Source organism: Leopardus geoffroyi, chromosome B4 (genome assembly GCF_018350155.1).
Source record: "Leopardus geoffroyi isolate Oge1 chromosome B4, O.geoffroyi_Oge1_pat1.0, whole genome shotgun sequence".
NCBI classification, from domain to species: domain Eukaryota; kingdom Metazoa; phylum Chordata; class Mammalia; order Carnivora; family Felidae; genus Leopardus; species Leopardus geoffroyi.
In genome coordinates this window covers 40,552,435-40,575,846 of record NC_059341.1, presented here as the reverse complement: position 1 = coordinate 40,575,846, position 23,412 = coordinate 40,552,435, and the positions used below count along the sequence as shown (strand labels likewise).

Below are 23,412 nucleotides of genomic sequence, written 5' to 3'. Positions count from 1 at the left end.
GTCGGGTGGTCTCTGAGCATCTCCAAAGGGTTCTATTCAACTAGGGTGCTGTCTGGTCTCTAATATTTAGAACACAATGGTAAATATGTGATAGAAATTCCTTCTGGCTAATGTAGCCAGAAGAAGAAATGCCTTTTTAAAAATTTGTTTTGTTTTTATCAGAGTTTTGAAGACTGGTCAAATTCCATTGAAGAAAATTTCAAAGGGAAGAAAGGGTACCCACAGGAGGAAACAGCAGGCAGAAGTCTTGATCTGGGAAGCTAGGGGTATAGATCAGAAACAGTGAGATGATGGGAAGGTGCAGTTGGCTGTGGGAACAGGTTTGGGGATGTAGTGGTGGACAAAGCAACAAATATAGGCATGCACTCAGGTCGGGGCGGTTACTGATGGCTGCTGTGCATCTCCTGTAGGTCATGGGAAGTCATGGAGGGCAGGATAGGAAGGTGTTTATGACTTTACAAGATTCCTTATCTGAAGTGTCGTGGGCAGGTTTAACCTGCATTCAGGCGAGGAGCAAGAGGATGGCGGGTATGACTTGGGCATTGGGGAGAGGGAGGCAGGGGCCCTTGGAGGTCATGATTAGAAGTTATTTCTATTTTAACCAGATGGTATCTCTAGGAATCAGGAATATTCCCATGGTCAGCTGTCTGTAGTCCTAAGACGTTATGCTTCCCCGTGGTCTTCACTAGGAAACACTTACCTCCTCAGGGGAGAGGAGAGTGGTTAACTCACCGGGACAAAGGCTCATTTCCCCTCTGTCCTTCCCACCTGGGGGGAACCCACCACGTGGGCCACCCCAGGAAGGGTTAAACAAGTGGGATGCCTCAAGTCTAGGTTGTAAACCAGGGAGAAGTGGAAGGAGGCTAGAGACTGCTTTCTTTCAGGGCAGGGAAGGACGTGAAAAACCAAACCCAAGAGCCAACTTCTTGGGTCAGTGTGTCCCCTGCCTGAGGGGCTTCCCTGTGGAACCAGCAGGGGCACCTTAAGGGATTTACTTTGGATTCTGTTCTTGTTGAAGGGAGGCCTGCAAGATCTCAAGAGTCTTTCCCTGTGAGGTGGGATGATCTTCAGCTCAGTGGGCCTCATTTGCCTCATTAGCTTCTGTCAGACCCCAGGTGTTCCTCTTAGAGAGTGTGGCCTTGTCTGAACACAGATATCCTCCCCTCAATCTCTCTCCCATCCCTCATCTGTCATATCAAGCTTTAGATGACCCAGCTGGTTTCCTATCACATAGGAAGCAAAATCCTCTACCTGCCTTTTCTGACCTCAGCACATGTCATTCTCCTCCTTGCTCAGACCTTCCAGCCATGCAGACCTTCATTCTTTCCCACGCTCGTTCTAGTCTTTGCACTGGCTGTCACCTCTGCCTAGAATGCTGCAGTCTCCACATGGCCCATCCTTTCTTGACTTTTCCATACCAAAACATTACCCTCCTCTGACTGGCCTTCTCAGAATCCCTATTCTAAAGCAGCTATCCTATTTTATTTCTTCCGTTGTTCTTATCCCTATCTGCTGGTTTCTTATGTGTGTGTTTGCTTACTGTCACCTTCCTCCACTTGAAGATAAGCTCCTCGAGAGGAGGGACCCATTGTGACCTCAGAGCTTGGAAAAAGGCTCAGAGCACAGTAGGAGCTTGGGAACTCTTGATGAAGGCATTTGTTGAACATATCTCTGGATTTACCTCTTTAGATCGTCTCAGAGAAGGCTGGTCCTCAGTTGGCCTGGTGCCATCCTTCAGTCAGTTCCTGAGGAGACCAACCAGGTGGAAGTAGCCTTGGGAAATATTTCCCGGGGTCTTGGTGGGAGGAGTTATATGTTTGTGATGATTTTGCATCAGACCACCAATCCAGAGAGGCCGTGTATGGGGAACATCAGAAATAAGAAGGACCTATCCATGGCTGGGTGCATTGGAGCAACCCTCACAGGGACTAGATTCTGCTCTGGCCATGAGCTCAGTTGTCCAGCCCTCTGCCTTTGAAGAATTCTGTAACCTCACCTGACCTTCTTGGCTACCAACAGAGAGATCCTTGTCTGACCTGCCTCAGCTAGAATGCAGAGCAGCCTAACTCTGCTTTGAGAGTCTTGGACTCCTGTTTATGCACCAAGAATGCTCAGCTTGTTCCAAACAGAGGAGGGGTTCTGAATGGGGGCCCAGTGTGGGGTGAGGTGAGCCATAGCCACCACTAGAGGAATGCGGAGACATGCCTGATGACGTGGCACGTCTTTGGAAAGTCAGAGGCAGGTTGAGAGCAGCCTCCTAGTCAAGTAGGGAAAGTTCCTCAGCTCCTTTTCAGGGTATGAAAGGTAGAAACAACTCTAGCTTGAGGGGGGTTAGAATCCACATTATGGTACTCACCAAAAGGATATTGCTGTGATTTTTTAATTAAAATCTTCTATGGAGGGGCACCTGGGTGGCTCAGTCAGTTAAGCATCTGACTTCAGCTCAGATCATGATCTTGTACTCCATGAGTTCAAGCCCCACATCAGGCTCTGTGCTGACAGCTCAGAGCCTGGAGCCTGCTTCAGATTCTATGTCTCCTTCTCTCTCTGCCCCTCTACCTCCCATGCTTGCTCTCTCGCTCTTTCTCAGAAATAAACATTAAAAAAATAAAAAATCTTCCATGGAAATAATATAGATAAAAAGTGGCCAGATTTCAGAGGCCATGGAGGACAATTTCAAACCCCATTTCTCAAAGTATTCCTATAGGATGTTAATTGTTGGAGCAAAGGGATTTTTTGTAAGAAATGGTGGCTTTAAAAAAATTAAGCAAGTGTCTTCACAGTAAAACTTTTCAGAGCTTCTAATATGCTCATCGTGACTCTCAGGTGATACCTTGTATGGGCTTTCCAATCTCTTAGACCCTGAAATCCCTTTTTAGCTAAAACTCTTTTGGCACACACATTAGGAAATGATGTGGTAGAGAATGGATGAAGGTGAGAAACAAAATCAGTGAGCTTCATAAGCATTTAGAGATTCCCGGGTGCTTTGCATGGTGCTAATTACTGTGAAAAATACAAAATAAGACAGTTTTGGTAGCAGATCCTCATATTAGGAGACTCTCACACGCAAAACAGCTAGGAAAAAATAAAAGAAATATACATAATTGAGAACTATCTGTGGTACAAACTATGCAACTCTAGGCTATTCAAGAGGAAGGAGATTCCCCCAGGCATGCTGCCACAGAGAAGTCTTGGAAGGGACGGGGCTGATGCATCCTTGGAGATTGGTAATGACAGGGTGCCTTAAAACCCTTCAATAGCATCACCCCCTGTTGCAGTGGTTATGCTTATAAGTCACATGCATGGTTTCTCCTCTCCACTGTTATGAATGTCCTGGGAAAGCCAAAGACTGGTCAGGAGCCTAGCTTGTTTGGCTTTTGGAATCTCTGACGTCTGAGCAGTGGTAAAGAAATGTGTGTACCCTGGGTCAACTGTGAGCCAGTGCCTGAACCCTTGCCTACAAGTTATCGATAAATGATGCGGGAACATGAAGTCCTCACACCTGTAGATATTTATCCTTGGACGCTGCAGGGAAGACCTGCCAATGAGGCCAGGTGTACACTGTTAAATTCTCTTTGAAGTAAATCCTGCATCTTCCTGCTTCAGCATCTGCATTGGTTTGACCGTAGTCCTCTTGATTAGTTAGTCTCTTTCCCCTGCCTGGTGACTCACTATTCAGGTTTATATTGCTGAATGGCTCAGTGATATCTCTTGAGCATTGGTGTACTTGCCAATGAGTTACTCACCTAGGTTGTACAGGAAACAGGTTCAGGCAAGTGAGTTTTAAGATTCCCTGTGGCCATCTTTAGCTTTGATGTTTATTGGTCGCCATTTTAGCTTGCAGAATAATGGAGCAGGAAGTTTTGCTGTTGCCCTAACTCCCAGCTGTGGGGCACATCTGTTTCTCTGGCTGGGATTTGGCTCATTGAAACTTAAAGTTTGAGGTATGAGGATAGTTAGTAGGACAACCAGATGCTTCTGTTTGTATCAGCTGCCCAGTTAATGTTTCCTCTCTCCTTTCTCAACACTGGCGCCATCCCCAGGAACGTGCCCAGGTTTGGTTTTCAGTGTGGTAACACTATTGTGTGTTCCTTCCCTCTCCCCCACATTGTGTTCCTGGTCTAGACTCCTTGTGATCGTGTGTGGTGTTCATATCCAAATAGCATTCGATCCTAAGTCCTGACTTTATACCGTACTCGTAGTGTCTGATTATCACCCACAGGCCAGGGGCTCTTCTGCCTGCTTACCTACTACTCTTTGACTCTTGGGTTTTAGGAACACTCCCGGCCTGAGTATGAAACCAAAGTTCGAGAGAAAATGTTAAAGGCAAGTGGCAAGTCGGTGGTCCAGAAATTGGGCACCAATATGGCTGAGGATGAAGATGAGGTAAGTTGCTGGTGCTTGTTGCTCGCCATCTTCTTCGTTTCTGAAGGTGCTTTGTCATTTCATTTGGAATGCCTTCATCAGAGACTGGGCTGTGAGAAGAGGTTGACAGGAGTGGGACAGGAGGGGATGATTCATGACACATTCCGTTGACCTGCACTCAGAGCAGGCTTTTGCCATGACTTGATTTGTCTCTCTTTCTGGATGGTGGTGTCTGGCCAAAATGGGAGAGTAGGTTGGAGAAGAAAGAAACAGTTTCAGGGCGGGACTGAATCACCTAAATACCTAATAATGATAACTACCACCATACTAACTAGCACAATGGCAGTTAACCCTTGTCGAATGCTTGCTCTAGGCTAGATGCCATTCTAAGTGCATTATATTATCTTATTTTCATGGTAAATTTATGATGCTGGCACTCTTATTAGGCAAATGAAAACTAATGACAAAAGTTATGTTCATAGCTTAAGTCAGTTGCCAGAAGTCACCCAGCCAGTAAATGGTGAGTAGATCTGGGATTCTGTACATCTCTGACGGTCTGTGCATCTAACCACTACATGCAATACTGCCCTTCGAGTGCAGTGAAGAAGTCCAAGCAAGACATGGCTCTTAGGGCCAGCCAAGGCAAATTCATGCCTGTGTTCACTTGAGCTACTCATATAAAGTTTCTTACATTTCATTTTATCTGGGTGGGCTTTCACAAGTACGAATGTGATGGTGAACATGTCTTCCGAGTCCTATTTCTGAGTTTTACGGTGGCATTCAGACATTAAAACAGAGCTTCAGAATCTGTGCTGTGATCTGTAAATACGCATAGTGTGTGTGAGCTGGGGGTACAGTGTGGGGGGCTCCTCTTTGGCAGTGCCTGTCTTCTCTGAGTGCTACCCTTCTTTGAAACTGTGTGTGTGTGTGTGTGTGTGTGTGTGTGTGTGTGTGTGTGTGTGTGTGTGTTTATGTCTTTCCTAATCTGGTTCCTGAAAAAAATCAACAAGATTGGAAATCTGTTGTTTTTGCATGTGTCTTTTCTCCATCTTGGCTTTGAATTCAAATTTCATTTAATTTTACATTCTTAAAGTTGGAACCATTCATGTTAACATGCAAATTTATTCAAGCACCAAAACAGAAGAATGTGGTGTTTTTGAGGCCAGAACACTGGCTTTTTTCTTTCTTTCTTTCTTTCTTTCTTTCTTTCTTTCTTTCTTTCTTTCTTTATCTCTTTTCTTTCTTTCTTTCTTTCTTAAAGAAAACAGGACTTAGAAGAGAAAGAGCATGGCTCTCTGAGTTATTATTTTTTTTTTCCTAGACAAAAAGTAAGTCCAAGACCACCAATTATTCAGGGAAATAATGAATTCATTCTTAGGACAGACTAATCATCACCACCACCCTCATCAGAAAGCAAGAATTCTGTGTTCTCAGCTTTAGCAACTCCATGCAACCTTCTTTCTCCACCCTAGAGCAATATACAATGGATAATTTTATGGAAATCACATGTAACTTTTATTGACCACTGACTCATTTAATTTTAATTCCATGGACGGGAATGCCAAGGAGCTGGAATTGCGTACATTGAGACTGTGGTTCTAATATAAACTTTGCTTGGATATATATGCATGATAGGTCACATAACTTTCAGGAACCATGAATAATTGAAAAACATCTGAATGCATTATGAATGATACATATGTTTATGTTTTAGCATTCAACATCTATTTCCATTACACTGTTGAGAATGCAAAGCTCAAAGCATCTAATGTCTTTTGGGCACTGGGGAGAAAATGACCTTCCTGATTGAGCAGTGAGAGATGAAAATGGCTTGGAATGTGATTGTCAACATCCTTCTTCTGTTCCCTCCATTCTGTTAATACTGTAAATCTTCTGTTCCTGCTGTAAGTCTAGCCAAAGATGGGAGATGAAGGGAGGAGCACGTGTTGCTGTCTGATGGGAGGGATGCTGCTCTTGCCTACTGGAAGAGTTGAGGTCAATACCCACTGTATAACATGGCTCTGGAGACCCTCTCATGTGTGGGATATTTAGGAAAGGTCCCTTCTCCTGGGGAATAGACAGGGACAAAGAACCGAAATTTAGCTGGTGGTCTTGGATATGCCTCTTTCATCCCAGAGGATCCTCTTGGCTCTGCCTTGACTGTGACCCCGAGTCTGCATATCCTCACATCTCTTTACTTTCTTTCCAGTTGGATGATAAGCTACCATTTATTGAGACCCAGAGCAGTATGGGAATTTGCCCAAGACCATATAATGTGTGTGGGGAAGCTGGTAGTCAAACTTAGCTTCACCCGATCCCCAAGGCCTATTGCTTTTTTTTTTTTTTTTAATTTTGAAGATATCAACCCCATTTTTAAAGACTTCTTTATTGACATTTAGTCCTCAGACCATAAAATTCACCCACATAAAGTGTACGATTCAATAGCTTTTAGTATATTCACAGATTTGTGCAGCATTTCTACCATCTAAGTTTAAAATATTTTTTTAAGGTTTATTTATTTACTTGATGAGAGAGAGAGAGCAAGCGAGCACACAGGGAAGGGGCAGAGAGAGGGAGAGAGAGAATCCAAAATAGGCTCCACACTGTCAGTGCTGAACCTGATGCGGAGTTGGGACTTACAAACCGTGAGATTATGACCTGAGCCGAAATCAAGAGTAAGATGCTTAACCAACTGAGCCACCCAGGCACCCCTCAAATATTTTTATCACCCCAAAAAGAAACCCTATACCTAGTAGTTACTAAACTCTGGAAAAACAACTAATCTACTTTCTTTTTCTATAGATTTGCCTATTCTGGGGCCCCTGGGTGGCTCAGTCAGTGAAGCATCTGACTCTTGGTTTCAGTTCAGGTCATGATCTCACGATTCATGAGTTCAAGCTCTGCATCAGGCTCCATGCTGACAGCGCAGAGCTTGTTTGGGATTCTCTCTCTTCTCCTCTCTCTCTGACCCTCCCACATGCACACACTCTCTCTCTCTCTTCTCTGTTTCTCTCTTTCAAAATAAATAAATAATACAATAAAAAAAGATTTGCCTATTTTGGGTTTTCATGTCAATGGTATCATGAAAAATGTAGTATTTAGCTGCTTTCACTTGGAAAAATGTTTTCATGATTCATCCATGTTTTAGCTACATCAGTATTTCATACTTTTTTTATTGCCAAGTAATATTACATAGTTTAGATATACCTCCTTTATCAATTGGTATGATAAAGCCACTTGGATGGCTTCCACCTTTGGGCTGTTATCAGTAAAGGTGCTATGAATATTTGTGTACAAGTTTTTGTGTGGATGCATGTTTTCATTTCTCTTGGATTTATAGGTAAGAGTGGAATAATTGGGTCACACAGTAGCTCCATATTTAACAATTTGAAGACCTGCCATACTATTTCCCAAAGTAACTGTACCATTTTACAGTCTAACCATACAATGTATGGTTTCTCCACATCTCAGCAACATTTGCTGTTATCTTTTTTATTTTATCTATCCTAGTTGTGTGAAGTGGCATTTCACTGTGGTTTTAATTAGCATATCTCTAATGACTAATAATGTTGAACATCTTTTCATGTACTTATTGGCTGTTTGTATGCCTTCTTTGGAGAAATGCCTATTCAAATCCTCTGCCCATTTTTTACTTTTTATTTTTTTTAAGTTTATTTATTTATTTATTTATTTATTTATTTATTTATTTATTTATTTTGAGAAAGAGAGAGTGGGGGGAGGGACAGAGAGAGAGGGAGAGAGAATCCCAAGCAGGCTCCACGCTGTCAGTGCAGAACTCAAAGCGGGGCTTGATCTCATGTACTGTGAGATCCTGACCTGAGCCGAAATCAAGAGTTGGACATTTAACTGACTGTGCCACCCAAGTGCCCTCTTTGCCCATTTTTTAAATTGTTCTCTTATGATCATGTTGTAAGAGTTATTTAATAATCTGAATACCAATCCAATATATAGTATGATTTACAAATATTTTCTCCTGTTGAATGGATATTGTTTTTTAATTTTATTGATGATACAATTCAAAGCACAAAAAGTTTTGTTGTAATTCAAATTATATGTATTTCCTTTTGTCACTGGTGCTTTTGTATCATATCCAAGAAATCATTGCCTAGTTCAAGGTCATAGACATATACTCCTAGGTTTTCTTCTAAGGGATTTTTGTGTTGGCTCTTACATTTTTAGGTGTATGATCCATTTTGAGTTAATTTTTATGTATTAGTTAACTAACTAAGGTGTCCAAATTCTTGTTTTTTGTTTGTTTTTGCATGTGGATATTCAATTGTCTAGCACTATTTGTTGAAAGACTGTTATCTCTACTGAATTATATTGACATCCTCATCAAAAATCTATTCAATATAAATGTAAGAATTTGTTTCTGGACACTCAATTGTATTCTGTTAACCTATGTGTCTATCTTTATGCCAGTGCCACATTGTCTTGATTACTATACTTGTGTAATAAGTTTTGAAATTGGGAATGTGACTTTGACTTTGTGCTTCTTTTTCAAATTTGTTTTGATGATTCTGGGTGCCTTGCATTTCCATATGAATTTCATAACCAGCTTATCAATTTCTGTAAAAAACACATGCTAGGATTTGTGATAGGAACTGAGTTGAATCTATAGGTTAATTTAGGAATATTGCCATCATAATACTATTAAGTCTTTTTTTTTAATTTTTAGTGTTTATTTTTGAGAGAGAGAGAGAGAAAGAGCGAGAGAGCAGGGTAGGGAGAGGGAGAGAGAGGGAGACACAAAAACTGAAAAGGCTCCAGGCTCTGAGCTGTCAGCACAGAGCCTGATGTGGGGCTCGAACCCAGAGACCATGAGATCTTGACCTGAGCCAAAGTCGGACATTTAACCGAATGAGCTACCCAGGCGCCCCACACTATTCTTATAATCTATGAGTGTGATGTATCTTTCTATTTATTTAGATCTTATTTAGTTCCTTTCAACAATGTTTTATATTTTCAGTGTAGAAGTCTTATACATATTTTGTTAAATTTGTTTGTAATTATTTTATTCTTTTTGATGCTATTGAGAATCGTTCTTAATTTCTGTTTTGCATTATTCATTGCTAGCATATAGAAATATAATTGATTTTGTGTATTGATTTTGTATCCCACAACTTTGGTGAACTCATTTTTTAATTCTAATAGTTTTTAGTGAACTCCTTATGATTTTCTATGTATAAGATCATGTTATCTGTGAATAGAGATAGTTTTACTTCTTCCTTTCCCAATCTGGATGCATTTTATTTCTGTCTCTATCTCTTTTTTTCTAGCTAATTGCTCTGACTACAATCTCTTGTACAATGTTGAATAGAAGTGAGGAGAACAGACTTCCTTGTCTTGTTCTTGATCTTGATCTTAGGAGAAAAAAAATTAGTCTTTCACCATTAAGTGTGATGTTAGCTGTGGCCCATTGCTTTTTTGTTCTCTCTTTGTAAGGCTTCCCAGAAAACAATTTACATCACATAAACACGATGCTTATTTGAAATGAAACATTCTATACTGTAATGAGGTGGTAACTACATGTCCACATTTGGGAGAGACAGTGTGGTATGGCCCAAGGCTGGCTGGGTCATGGTACTCTCATCAGGTAGTTGAGCTTTTCTCTGGGTCTTTTCTGCTTCAGCTGTCACATGGGAAGATTGAGTTATAGCCTCTATGGTTCTGAGAGTTGTTGACTTTCTTTGTTTATGTGAGAGATGATGTTGGCCCTTAGCCCATAACTTTGGGGCATAGACTGTCTCTTATTTGTCTTAGGTGGTGTTAATTTGGATATTCTTACATCTGTTCTTTAAATATGCCTTTTTAAAAAGTTTTACTTTAATTCCAGTTAGTTAACAACAGTGTAATATTAATTTCAGGAGTATAATATAGTGATTCCACACTTCCATACAACACCCGGTGCTCAAGTGTCCTCCTTAATCCCTATCATCTACTTAACCCCTCCCCCTGCCCACCTCCCCTCTGGTAACCATCAGTTTGTTTTCTATAGTTAAGAGTCTGTTTCTTGGTTTGCCTCTCCCTCTCTCTTTTTTTCCCCTTTGCTCATTTGTTTTGTTTCTTAAATTCCACATATGAGTGAAATCATATGGTATTTGTCTTTCTCTGACTTATTTCGCTTAGCATAATACTCTGTAGCTCCATCCGTGTCTTTGCAAATGGCAAGATTTAATTCTTTTTTATAGCTCAGTAATATTCCTCTGTGTGTGTGTGTGTGTGTGTGTGTGTGTGTGTGTGTGTGTGTGGTATATATACCACCTCTTCTTTATCCATTCATCAGTTGATGGACTCTTGGGCTATTTCCATAATTTGGCTATTGTAGATAATGCTGCTATATGCATCAGGGTGCATGTATCCCTTTGAATTAGGATTTTTGTATCCTTTGTTTTTAATTTTTTTTTAACCTTAATTTTTTTGAGACAGAGAGAGACAGAGCATGAATGGGGGAGGGTCAGAGAGAGAGGGAGACACAGAATCCAAAACAGGCTCCAGGCTCTGAGCTGTTGGCACAGAGCCCGACGCGGGACTTGAACTCACAGACCCTGAGATCACTACCTGAGCCGAAGTCGGACGCTCAACCCACTGAGCCACCCAGGCGCCCCCGCATTTTTGTATCCTTTGGGTAAATAACCTAGTAGTGCAATTGCTGGATCAGAGGGTAGTTCTATTTTTTTTTTAATGTTTATTTATTTTTGAGAGAAAGAGAGACAGAACATGAGCAGGGGAGGGGCAGAGAGAGAGGGAGACACAGATTCTGATGCAGGCTCTAGGTTCCAAGCTGTCAGCACAGAGCCCTATGTGGGGCTCGGACTCACAAACTGTGAGATCATGATTTGAACCAAAGTCATATTCTTAACCAACTAAGCCATCCAGGTGCCCCAGGATAGTTCTATTTTTAACTTTTTGAAGAACCTCCATACTGTTTTCCAGAGTGGCTGCACCAGTTTGCATTCCCACCAACAGTGCCAGAGGGTTCCTTTTTCTCCACATCCTCGACAACACTTGTTGTTCTTGCATTTTTTATTTTAGCCATTCTGACAGGTGTGAAGTGATATCTCATTTTGATTTGTATTTCCCTGATGATCAGTGATGTTGAGCATCTTTTTATGTGTCTGTTGGCCATTTATATGTCTTCTTTGGAAAAATGTCTTTTCATGTCTTTTGCCCATTAAAAAAATTTTTTTTAAGTTTATTTATTTTTGAGAGACAGATAGAGCAAATGGGGGAGGGATACAGAGAGGGGGAAAGAGAGAGTCTCAAGCAGGCTCCACACTGTCAGCATGGAGTATGATGTGGGCTTGAACTCACAAATTATAAGATCATGACCTGAACCAAAACCAATAGTTGAATGCTCAACTGACTGAGCCACCCAGGTGCCCCATCTTTTGCCCAATTTTTAATTGGATTATTCATCTTTGGGGTGTTGAGTTTTAGAAGTTCTTTATATATTTTGGATACTAATCCTTTATCAGATATGTCATTTGCAAATATCTTCTCCCATTCCATAGATTGCCTTTTTGTTTTAGTGATTGTTTTCTCATTGTGCAGAAGCTTTTTATTTTGATGAAGTCCCAATAGTTTATTTTTGCTTTTGTTTCCCTTGCTTCAGAAGACATATTTAGAAGGAAGTTGCTACAGCAGATGTCAAAGAGGTTACTGCCTGTGTTCTCCTCTAGGATTTTTTATGGTATCAGGTCTTACATTTAGATTTTTTTAAATTTTTAAATTTAAAAATTTTTAAATTTATTTTTGAGAGAGAGAGAGAGACAGACAGACAGAGCGAGAGCTGGGGAGGAGCAGAGAGAGAGAGAGAGGGAGACACCGAATCTGAAGCAGGCTCCAGGCTCTCAGCTGTCAGCACAGAGCCCGACATGGGACTCAAACTCACAAACTGTGAAATCGTGCCCTGAGCCGAAGTTGGATGCTTAACTGACTGAGCCACCCAGGCGCCCCTCAGGTCTTACATTTAGGTCTTTAATCGGTTTTCCATTTATTTTTGTGTATGATATAAGAACATGGTCCAGTTTCCTTCTTTTCCATGTTGCTGTCCAGTTTTGCCAACATCATTTGTTGGAGAGGTTGTCTTTTTCCCATTGAATATTCTTTCCTGCTTTGTTGAAGATTAATTGACCATATAATTGTGGTTTCATTTCTGGGTTTTATGATCTATTAATCCATACGTCTGTTTTTATGCCAATACCATACTGTCATGATTTCTACAGCTTTGTTAGATAAGTTGACGTCTGGAATTGTGATGCCTCTAGCTTTGCTTTTCTTTTTCAAGGTTCCTTTGGCTATTTGGGGCCTTTTGTGGTTCCATATAAATTTTAGGATTGTTTGTTCTAGCTCTGTGAAAAATGCTATTGGTATTTTAATAGAGATTCCATTAAATGTGTAGATTGCTTTGGATACTATAGACATTTTAACAATATTTGTTCTTCTAGTCCATGAGCATGGAATGTTTTTCCATTTCTTTATGTTATCTTCAATTTCTTTCATCAGTGTTTTATGGTTTTCAGAGTACAGGTCTTTTGCCTCATTGGTTAGGTTTATTCATAGGTATCTTACTGTTTTTGGTGCAGTTGTAAGTAGGGTTGATACCTTAATTTCTTTTTCTACTGTTTCATTATTGGTATACAGAAATGCAGGAGATTTCTATATATTGGTTTTGTATCCTGTGATTCCACTGAATTTGTTTATTAGCTCAACAGTTTTTTTGGTGGAGTCTTTTGGGTTTTCTGTATGTAGTATCATGTCATCCGCAAGTAGTGAAAGTTTTACTTCTTCCTTGCTGATATGGATGCCTTTTATTTCTTTTTGTTGTCTGCTGTGGCTAAGACTTTCAGAACTATGTTAAATAATAGTGGTAAAAGTGGACATCTCTGTCTTGTTCCAGACCATAAAGGAAAAGCTCTCAGTTTTTCCCTATTGAGGATGATAATAGCTGTGGGTTTTTCATTTATGGCCTTTATTATGCTGAGGTGTTCCCTCTAAACGTACTTTGTTGAGGGTTTGTATCATGAATGGATATTGTGCTTTGTCAGCTGTTTTTTCTGCATCTATTGAGAGGATCATATGGTTCTTATCCTTTCTTTTATTAATGTGGTGTATCATGTTGGTAGATTTGCAAATATTGACTCACCCTTGCAACCCAGAAATAATTCTCACTTGATTGTGATGGGTGATTTTTTTTAATGTACTGTTGGTTTCTATTTGCTAGTATTTTATGGAGAATTTTTGCATCCATGTTTATCGGGGATATTTGCCTGTAGTTCTCTTTTTTAGTGGAGTCTTTATCTGGTTTTGGTATCAGGGTAATGCTGGCTGCATAGAATGAATTTGGAAGTTTTCCTTCTTTTTTCATTTTTTAGAATAGTTTGAGAAGAATAGGTATTAACTTTATTATTATTTAAAAATTTTTTTTTAATGTTTATTTATTTCTGAGACAGAGAGAGACACAGCATGAATGGGGGAGGGGCAGAGAGAGAGGGAGACAGAATCAGAAGCACGCTCCAGGCTCTGAGCTGTCAGCACAGAGCCCGATGTGGGGCTCGAACTCACAAACTGTGAGATTGTGACCTGAGCTGAAGTCGGCCACTCAACCTACTGAGCCACCCAGGCACCCCTTAACTTTAAATGTGTGGTAGAATTCACCTGTGAAGCCATCTGGCCCTGGATTTTTGTTTTTTGGGAGTATTTTGATTACTGATTAAATTTCTCTGCTGGTTATCAGTTTGTTCAAGTTGTCTGTTTCTTTTGTTTCAGTTTTTCTGGTTTATATGTTACTAGAAATTTGTCCATTTCTTCCAGGTTGTCCAATTCGTTGACATATAGTTTTTCATAATATTCTCTTATAATTGTATTTCTGTGCTGTTAGTTGTTATTTCTCCTCTCTCATTTGTTGTTTTACTTGTGATTTTATTTATTTGGGTCCTTTATCTTTTATTTTTGATAAATTTGGCTAGGGATTTATCACTTTTATTAATTTTTTCAGATAACCAGCTTCCTGGTTTCATTGATCTGTTCTATTGTTGTTTTTTTTTTTTTTAGCTTATATATCATTTATTTCTGCTCTTATATTTTTATTTCTTTTCTTCTGCTGGCTTTAGGCTTTATTTTCTTTTTCTAGCTCCTTTACATGTAAGGTTATATTGTTTATTTGAGAGTTTTCTTGCTTCTTGAAGTAAGCCTGTATTGCTATATACTTGCCTCAGAACTTCTTTTGCTGCATCTCAAACGTTTTGGATAATTTTGTTTTCATTTTAATTTGTTTCCATATATTTTTAAATTTCTTCTTTGATTTTCTGGTTGACCCATTCATTGTTTAGTAGCATGTTGTTTAACCTCCATGTATTTTTGGTCTTTCCAAATTTTTTCTTGTGTTTGACTATTTTCATAGTGTTGTGGTCAGAAAAGAGGCATGGTATGATTTCAACATTTTTGTATTTGTTGAGGCCTGTTTTGTGAACTAATATGTGATCTATTCTGCAGAATGTTCCATGTGCACTTGAAAAGAATGTGTATTCTGCTGTTTTAGGATGGAGTGTTTTGAATATATCTGTGAAATCCATCTGGTACACAGTGTCATTCAAAGCCATTGATCCTTGTTTATTTATTTAAAAAAATTTTTTTTAACGTTTATTTATTTTTGAGACAGAGAGAGACAGAGTATGAACAGGGGAGGGGCAGAGAGAGAGGGAGACACAGAATCTGAAACAGGCTCCAGGCTCTGAGCTGTCAGCACAGAGCCCGATGTGGGGCTCGAACTCACGGACCGTGAGATCATGACCTGAGCTGAAGTTGGACGCTTAACCGGCTGAACCACCCAGGCGCCCCATCCTTGTTTATTTTGTTTACATGATCTGTCCATTGATGTAAGTGGGGTGTTAAAGACCCCTACTATTATTTTGTTATTATCAATGAGTTCCTTTATGTTTTTTTTAAATATGAAATTTATTGTCAAATTGGTTTCCATACAACACCCAGTGGTCATCCCAAAAGGTGCCCTCCTCAATACCCATCACCCACCCCCCTCCCTCCCACCTCCCATCAACCCTCAGTTTGTTCTCAGTTTTTAAGAGTCTCTTATGTTTGTTTTTAATTGTTTTATATTTTTGGGTACCCCATGTTAGGTGCATAAATACTTACAGTTGTTAGATCTTCTTGTTGGATTTTCCCCTTATGATTATATAATGCCCTTCTTTAGCTCTTGTTACAGTCTTAGTTTTAAAGTCTAGTTCATCCAATATAAGTATTGCTATTCCAGCTCTCTTTTGACATCCATTTGCATGATAAATGTTTCTCCATCTCCACCCTTTCAATCTGCAGGTGTCTTTGGGTCTGAACTGGGTCTGTTGTAGGCTTCTTACATATATTCTTATGATTTTCAAGGGTATAGGCATAGTGAGGATAGTAATAATAATAAAATTCTGAGTAATATTTATGGAGTGCTTATTTTGTGTAAGGCTTTACATGTTTTATTTCATACAGGTCTCAAAACCATTATTATCTCCAATTTATAAATGTGAAAAGGCTGAGGATTAAAGAAATGAACAACTTGCTCAAAGCTAATATGTGGCAGAATCAGAGTATGAGCCAGGCAGTCTGACTCCAGAGCAATGCTCTTGACCACTGTGCTTCTCAGTCCTTCGAATGTTTTCCCTCAACAGATCCTCAAACATTACTAAAAAGTCATGCTTGCTTTTTCTTCCTTCTATTAAGGCAAGAAGGACAAGGGTATTCATTGGAAAGACTAGAATGAGACAAACTTGCTAACCTACTTTTTCTTTAATAGTTTTGTGTAAATGCTCATGGCATGATGCTCTGTTTCCACTGAAGACAACCATGAGTAGAATTAGCTCAGTTTACAGCAGGAGGTTCAACAGACAGTAGGAAAAATTCAGGAACATAAACATATATATGTTGTGTTTCCAAGGAAGAATCTAGAGTCTGATACTTTTAATAAAAGAATAGGCTCTCTCTCTTTCTCTTTCTACCCCAGCCCCCTAAATCAGTTTGAATCTCTTCTGGGCTAGTCTGTCCTGGACCAATTTGGAGGTTTCCTCAAGTTTTCCTCCAGGGCAAGGTTTTTCTCTGTGCAGGATGATAAGGCTTGAAGCTGAGTATGGCAAGATGCTGTGGATGGTGGGATTGGGGAGCAGTCCTGATCTTTCCTGTCATCCCACTGACCTTTCACTCAGCCCCTTCTAATTCTAGCCTATGCCTCCTTTTCTTTCAATAAGCTTTGTATTAGCTAGAGTACACTCAGAAAGCAGAGCACATGCCAGTTGAGGGAAAACAATAGGAGGACCTAATTATAGAGTGTTAGAACTGGGCAGGTAGAGGAAGCAGGAAACAGGAAGCCCAGAGATTGGCAGCTTCAGGGAATTGCTGCCTTTCTTAGGACTGGAAACACAAAGAGGGAGGTGGGATTACCAGAGGCCAGGTGCCACGACCACCCAGTGGGGGCTGGAACCCTGCAGGAGGTGCAGCTACTTCTGGAGATGCCTTGGAGGAGACAGTGGAGGAGAAATACCCTGAATCTCCCCCAGTCTCCCACCAGTGCCCCCCATTGGCCAAACCCAACTCAAAGTCAGTTGTTCACTTCTGGGGAATATCGTTTTCAGGGGTCAGTACCCAAGCAGAGGAAGGGAATGGCTGAGTGGATCTGAGAGCAAGTGGCAAAGCACTGCGACACAGGTTCAGTCAGTAAGTCAGCACACCCTTATTCATTGTAGCTGATGAGCTACAGCTCCTTCCTAGCCAGGCCCTTACTTTGGGGAGTTAAGAAGCTACGGGGGCGCAGAAATAAAAATTTGGCAAAAAGCACAATAACGCCCACCACTAATAATGAGTACCCGGAAGATCAGTTGTTCAGACTGCTCATGAGTTGTGAATGTTTGTGTGAGCATGTGTGAGAGTGTGTGGTAGTATGTGTGTGTAAGAGAGACAGAGCGTGTGTGTGATGGGGCGGGATGTGGGGGGGTTGTCACTGGCGCGACACAGGTGGGATCAGATAACCGATGGCTTCAGAGAGGAGGGGAAATGTATTTTCATGTCAAGGAACAAGGAGTGTATAGCAAGCTGGGGAGGTGGCAAATGTGAGACCTAAAAGCGTGTTCTCCTGTAAAACAAACCACTGAGAGGACTCTAAAGCAAACTCCTATCTAACTGGTCCCCAGAGTTTACCTCACAGGACTTGTCACCCAGCTGTTTACCTGGTGCGGGCGCGCCACCTGTGCTCCCGTGGCGGCCAGGCGCTGCCTGCGATGCTACATTTACTGAATGTTTTATGGGGAGCGTCGAAGCTAGAACATGTGCCAAAAGGAGGCCTGGGGATAGATGGGTGTTAATTTACTGTTCAGTGCACCACTCTGGGGACAATTATTTCAAAAGAAAACTCATCTAAAGTTAAAGTATTGAAACATTTACGACAGATGCCTCTGGCAGGCGCAACAGACAAAACATGTGGAATAAATTATGCATAATTGTAGGGCCTTTGACGAAGAGGCTGGGACAACAGCACCAGGAAGCTCAGGACTGCCAGCTCAGGGGGGAAGAGGGGTCCAGGGAGGGTCGGGGCAGGCCGGGCCAAGGGGGTATGGCCCAGACTTTCCACAGAGGCCCTCGGTGGTCCGTGAGAATGTTCTGTGGAACAGAGTGAAGTTCCCTCAGGCCCTCTTTGAAGGCGCTAAATGACCATTTGAGGGTCAAAAAAAAAAAAAAAAAAAGAGAGAGAGATCTAAGTAATTCTCTCAGACTCTTCTTAGGGGTTAAGAAGGTTCCCCATCGGCATAGGGATACAATGGGGACAGAAAATGACTCAGTTTGCCAAAGAGTCACATCATGAAGAGCTAAGGTGAGGCTCGAGCCTGGGTCCATTGCTGAGAGCCTCGTGTTTGCATTGGTGCCGACAGTCACTAATCTTCTTTATTATCTGGGTGTTTCATAGCCTCTCACTATTACGGCTGAGTTCTAAATGCTGGCACCATTCTGGGCCTTCAGTCTCACCTGTGCTTCTGCGTGAACTGAGGACTGTCAGGCAAGAGGCTGCTTCTATCCCACGCTCCTTCTGGAGGAGTCAGTCTTCTTGCTTCTCAGACCAGCCCTTACTTAAACTGATAAGGACCAACTGACCAAGGGCTGGTCAGCTCTGAAATCCAAGTCATTTATCCTTGCTACCCTGGAATTTCTCATGTTTGATAATAAGGGCAATGAAACAGGTCACTGTGTACGATGTAGCTCCATGGGTGAAACACAGCTTACGGAGTTGAATTGTTACTGAAGGCCGCCCCCCTGACAAGTTCATGTACTTTTATTTACTTTATTTTATTTTATTCATTTTATTTTATATGGTTACTGATTGATTGTTATTTTCTTGTATCTTTGATTCATTGTTTCCAGCTCTGGCTCATCTATTTCTGCTTCTCACCATCCACTTCCCCCGGATCTCACTGTCTTTGTGCCATCTCTCAAGGAGAGGCTTCTGTTTCTCACCTATGGTCCCTTCCTCCCTAGGCCAGTCTTGCCAAGGGAAATGGATAAGCAAAGGTGCAGAGAAATGGATGTAGCAAGGGACTGGGGAGTCCATCTGTTTGACTATAGAATGGAGATGTCTTCTTAGGAATAGTTAAGGACTCAAATTTGGAATTTCACAGTTCTGCATCCCTTTCCCTCATTGGTGGGACCTTGTCCCCTGGCTCCACCTAGAGGAAAGGCAGGCTGGGAAATATGGTCATTGCCAGGCAGCAGCTCCAAACTAACAAAGGACAGTGGCCTTCCCCTCTATAGCATCATGATATGAGTAGAGTGTGAGCAGTTAGACTCTGGGAAGGTGAATGGAGGGAGTAGTGTGGAAAAGCTCACAGTGCTGTTCCTGACTACCACCCTTGAGAATCACTGTTATGGAAAGTGAATTCTCCTCAAGAGGGAAATGTTGTAAGGAGAAGTAAATGAGAAGTGTTTGCCTATCAGTGTATGACAAAGCCTGTTTGAGTCCTTTAGTGACTAAGTCCCTCCACTGGAGTTTGGGACTCACCCCTCTCTGCACAAAATTAGCCCTATCTGAAGTGGTATTGTAGGTAAAATTTTTGTGTTTGGGTACATTACAATTGTGGGTTTTTTTTTGTTTATAGTTATTATATACGAAAGCATTCTCGTCAAGAAAAGTTCCACATGAGAGATAAAATGAAGGGCTCCCTCATTCGCACCTCCTCCAAATGTTGTTTGTCTCCCTAGAGGTAGCTACAGATATAGTGTGGTTTGTACACTTCCAGACCTTGCCTTGGGCACTTTGATTCATGTATGCACTTGTATTTGTTTTGGTTATGGGTTTGTTTACACACACACACACACACACACACACACACACACACACACACACACATTTAGGAGAAAGTCATGGACAGATAGTTTCATTGTGTTGACAAAGGTTGAAGCAGGAAGGCTGTGTTTTCCAAACTGTGCCCAAGACAGCCCCCCAGAGTTCCACAGTGAACTCACAGAGGTATAGAATTTATAAACATTTTTGAGGGAAGCCCAGAAATACTTGATGTCTGTCAGATAGACACCACATGAACTACCCCTTGGCCGTGTCAGTGTTAACACATATGATAAGCCTTTCAATGTCATCCTGTCTTAGTGAGGTCAAGCTCTCAGTGCTTATGATACCAGTTCTGCACAAAGCCATCATAGAACCAGGAAGTGATAGTGGTCATGTCCAATCTGATTCCAAGGTTGGTGAAGTTGGATAGTGTCCAACAGGTGAGCACATCCTTTTAGTAAGCAGTTAAGGCTAAGAACGAAATAAAATAAAATATTTTTTCTTTCCATTTGTGTGTATTTTCCCCCAAATGGCTACTAAACTTGTTAGTACAAAAACGCTCACTAGGTTCTTTGGACTCAACTACTCTGGAACTGCCAAGGGTTTCTTTTAGCCTAGGGCATTTGTGTAAAAATTACGTAGACATTAAGGGTACCATGAACTGAGAAAGTTTGGGAACTGCTGCATAAAGAACTTCCTGCGTTCTTTAGAGATTTCAGAGTGAAGTATACAGCCAAAAGCAGAACATCTTAAAGAGATAAGTAATGAGTTTTAAAGTTGCAGGAATTTGGGGCGCCTGGGTGGCTCAATCGGTTAAGCCTCTGACTCTTGATTTCTGTTCAGGTCATGATCTCACGGTTCATGAGTTTGAGCTCCACCTCAGTCTCCACACTGACAGTGCAGAGCCTCCTTGGGATTCTCTCTTTCCCTGTATCTCTCTGCCCATCCCCTGCTTGTCCTCTCTCCCTCTCGCTTGTCTCTCTCAAAATAAGTGAATAAACTTTAAAGCTGCAGGAATTTATTTGGGGATGGCAACATTCTGTGGCAAAGTGTGTGCTAGAAAAGTGCCAGGTGGACTGACTTCTTCTACACTTGCTCTTAGGTCTGCCACTGACTACACTCTTGGGCCACAGAGTATATCTGCTCTAGGATGGTCTCTCTGTGTCTCTGCCTCTGTCTCTGTTTCCTCGTCTGTCTCTCAGTGTGTGCGTGTGTGTGTGTGTGTGTGTGTGTGTGTGTGTCTGTGTGTGTCTGTGTGTCAGGAGGGGACTGAGGGTTTCTGATTATGGACATCCCTTTAAATCCTTGGGTTTAAAAATAAATGCGACATCTTATCCAGAAGACCTTGCTTTACTTACAGTCTCCAGGGTGGTTTGGGCTTCATGGAGAGGGATGCCAGAGAAGCACAGAATGTGTCCATAAACATATCCCTTTGTGGAGCATGGGAATTACTCATCCCAAAGAGAGACTCCTCGGGTGGCCCAGGCTATCATACGGGGGCTCTGGCCCTCTTCAACTGACAGTCCATTCTCAGCATCAGAAGTGCTAGCTAAAATAAGACCTTCCCTATGCTCTCATTGTATACATTTCCACTGGCCCTGGTCTAAATTAAGAAGTTACAAATAAGGAGAGTCCTGAGGACTGTGTGATGCAGGAGAAGCCAGAGAGATGGGTCAGCCCTTGAAGTAAGAGCGTGCTGCGGGAGGAGAAGCGGTGGCTCTAGCCTCTGAGCTGAGGCTGGGCAAATTCAGGATGGTATTTCAGACCAGACCCTCATGGAAAACACAAGGCCCAAATATGTGCAACGATGGAGAATGTTGGAACGGCAGAGTAGCAAATGGAGGCCAGCACATACCGTCGGGATGTGTGATGTTTGCCACTATTGACTTGCAGTTTGGACTTTTTTTTTTCAGTCTAAATGATTTTTCCATATACGGCCTGAAGCATGTAAATTAAATTTGTCTTTTGCTGTCTGGGCCAAGGTCATTATTTCACTTCCCTAGAATTCACTGGAAGCACACATAAGCCCTTCAGGTTCCTTTGCCGTCTTCCCCGTCACGTGCCAGAAAATCAAGTGTCGGTTTAAAAAATTCCTCCAGGGTCAGGAGGTATTCTGGCTCCCTGTGATTCTTTTGACATGATGGTCAGAAAGAAAGCTCTTGGAGAAAGCAGGTGGGATTGCTCTTTTGTGGACAGAGAAAACAGAGGTCTCAAGACAGTGCTCTTCTACCAGTCGTTACCCAGGCTAGATGAGGTTTCTGGAACCTCCCCTCTCCCCCCTAGCACCGTGGCCTGCTCAGCCATGCTCCAGCTGGTGAGAAAGCGCTTCTCATTCAGAGCGTCTGCAGCACAGCGTTCTTCCTGGACATGACTTTCTACACTTCCATGAAGAATAAGGAACTAGGAAGACAAGAAAACAGGGTCCTACTTTAGGCGGCCCCAGATGCAGACCTGGAGCCAAGGATTCAGGTATAAAATTTATTCGAGAGGTGGAAACCCCAGTAGTGGAGTGGGCAAGTGACAGAGGAAAGAAGGCAGCCAATAAAGGGTGCCTTGTCAATCAGGTTACTGCTGTGGACAACTGGAGCTGTTTCTGTTGGGAAATTCTGGGAGCTGAGCTAGAACAGGCACTTGGCAGTTTTACTGCCTGAGTGGGCAGGAAGCTCCCATGGGTCACCATTGAGGGAGGTTGTGTGTGTGTGTGTGTGTGTGTGAGAGAGAGAGAGAGAGAGAGAGAGAGAGAGAGAGAGAGAGAAAATTCCCCTGCACTTCTGACCTGCCCTGAAGATACACGTGAACAGAAAAGACTCAAACTACCAAAACAAGTCTTCAGGCAAAGAGATACATGTGCTGGCAGTTGGAATTTGGACCTCCCCACTCTGTAGTAAAGCTCCTGGAGGTCTGAGGTAGACACCAACAGTATAGAGCTTCTAGGTCCTAAAATGTATCGGTCAAGATCCAGTCAGAAACTTGGGAAGCCCAGGAGGTCAGCAGAGGGAATTTAATACAGGGAAAGTTCGTTAGATACGTGAATCGCTGACAAGCTAAACAGGGGTGGTGAAGCAACTCAGAGATAAGTGGCAGCAGGACCTGGGGAGCCAAGGTAGAAGATGGTGTGACCAGAGCACAGGGAACAGTGGTGGAAGCTGCATGGTGGGAGATGGGGTCATCGGAGGAAGGGCAGTATGGCGGGGTGCCGGAAGTATGGTGGAGGTGCAGCCACTGCATGAAGCAGATAGAGGGAAGGGAGCAGTACTCAGGATTCTTCTTTCCATCCACCTGCCAATCTGCCACCAGTTCTTGCCTTGGCTGAGTCTAGTCTGAAGCCAGTTGGTGAGAGAGTCTTGGAAATGGGACTTCAGGGACCACTGCCCCTATATTACATATTAGAGCAAAGGATGGGCAGATCTGAGAGGAAACAGGAAAAGAACCGGTCCCTAGTCTTAACCCTTTATGTGACATAAATGCATGCCTCCACCCCCCTATTTCACAGGTCTTTCACATGACTGTTGGGTTTGTCATCTCCAAAGTGGCCTCTGGAATTTCTAAGGAATTTCCATGGACTCCATTTTGGGATAGGATAGATGATATGATGGGGAACATACTCCATACCCTTCCACCACCCCCTGCCCCATTCTGAGGTGTCTTGGGGCTGTTTCTTGTGCCTTTTGTTCTACATCTCCTGCTCCCATCATGGC

General features: G+C 42.1%; 1 protein-coding gene across 4 annotated transcripts in view; it reads left to right on the top strand.

Annotated features, from left to right (window-relative positions):
- The window catches only part of ANO2 (anoctamin 2), a 340,087-nt gene that overhangs the window by 190,421 nt on the left and 126,254 nt on the right, over positions 1–23,412 (top strand). For 2 of the 4 annotated variants that reach the window (XM_045467165.1, XM_045467164.1), the window contains 2 exons: positions 4,044–4,055; positions 4,276–4,386. In XM_045467165.1, the coding sequence (XP_045323121.1) occupies positions 4,044–4,055; positions 4,276–4,386 (123 nt within the window). The remainder of the gene's footprint in view (positions 1–4,043; positions 4,056–4,275; positions 4,387–23,412) is intronic. The other 2 variants (XM_045467167.1, XM_045467166.1) reach the window with 1 other exon arrangement.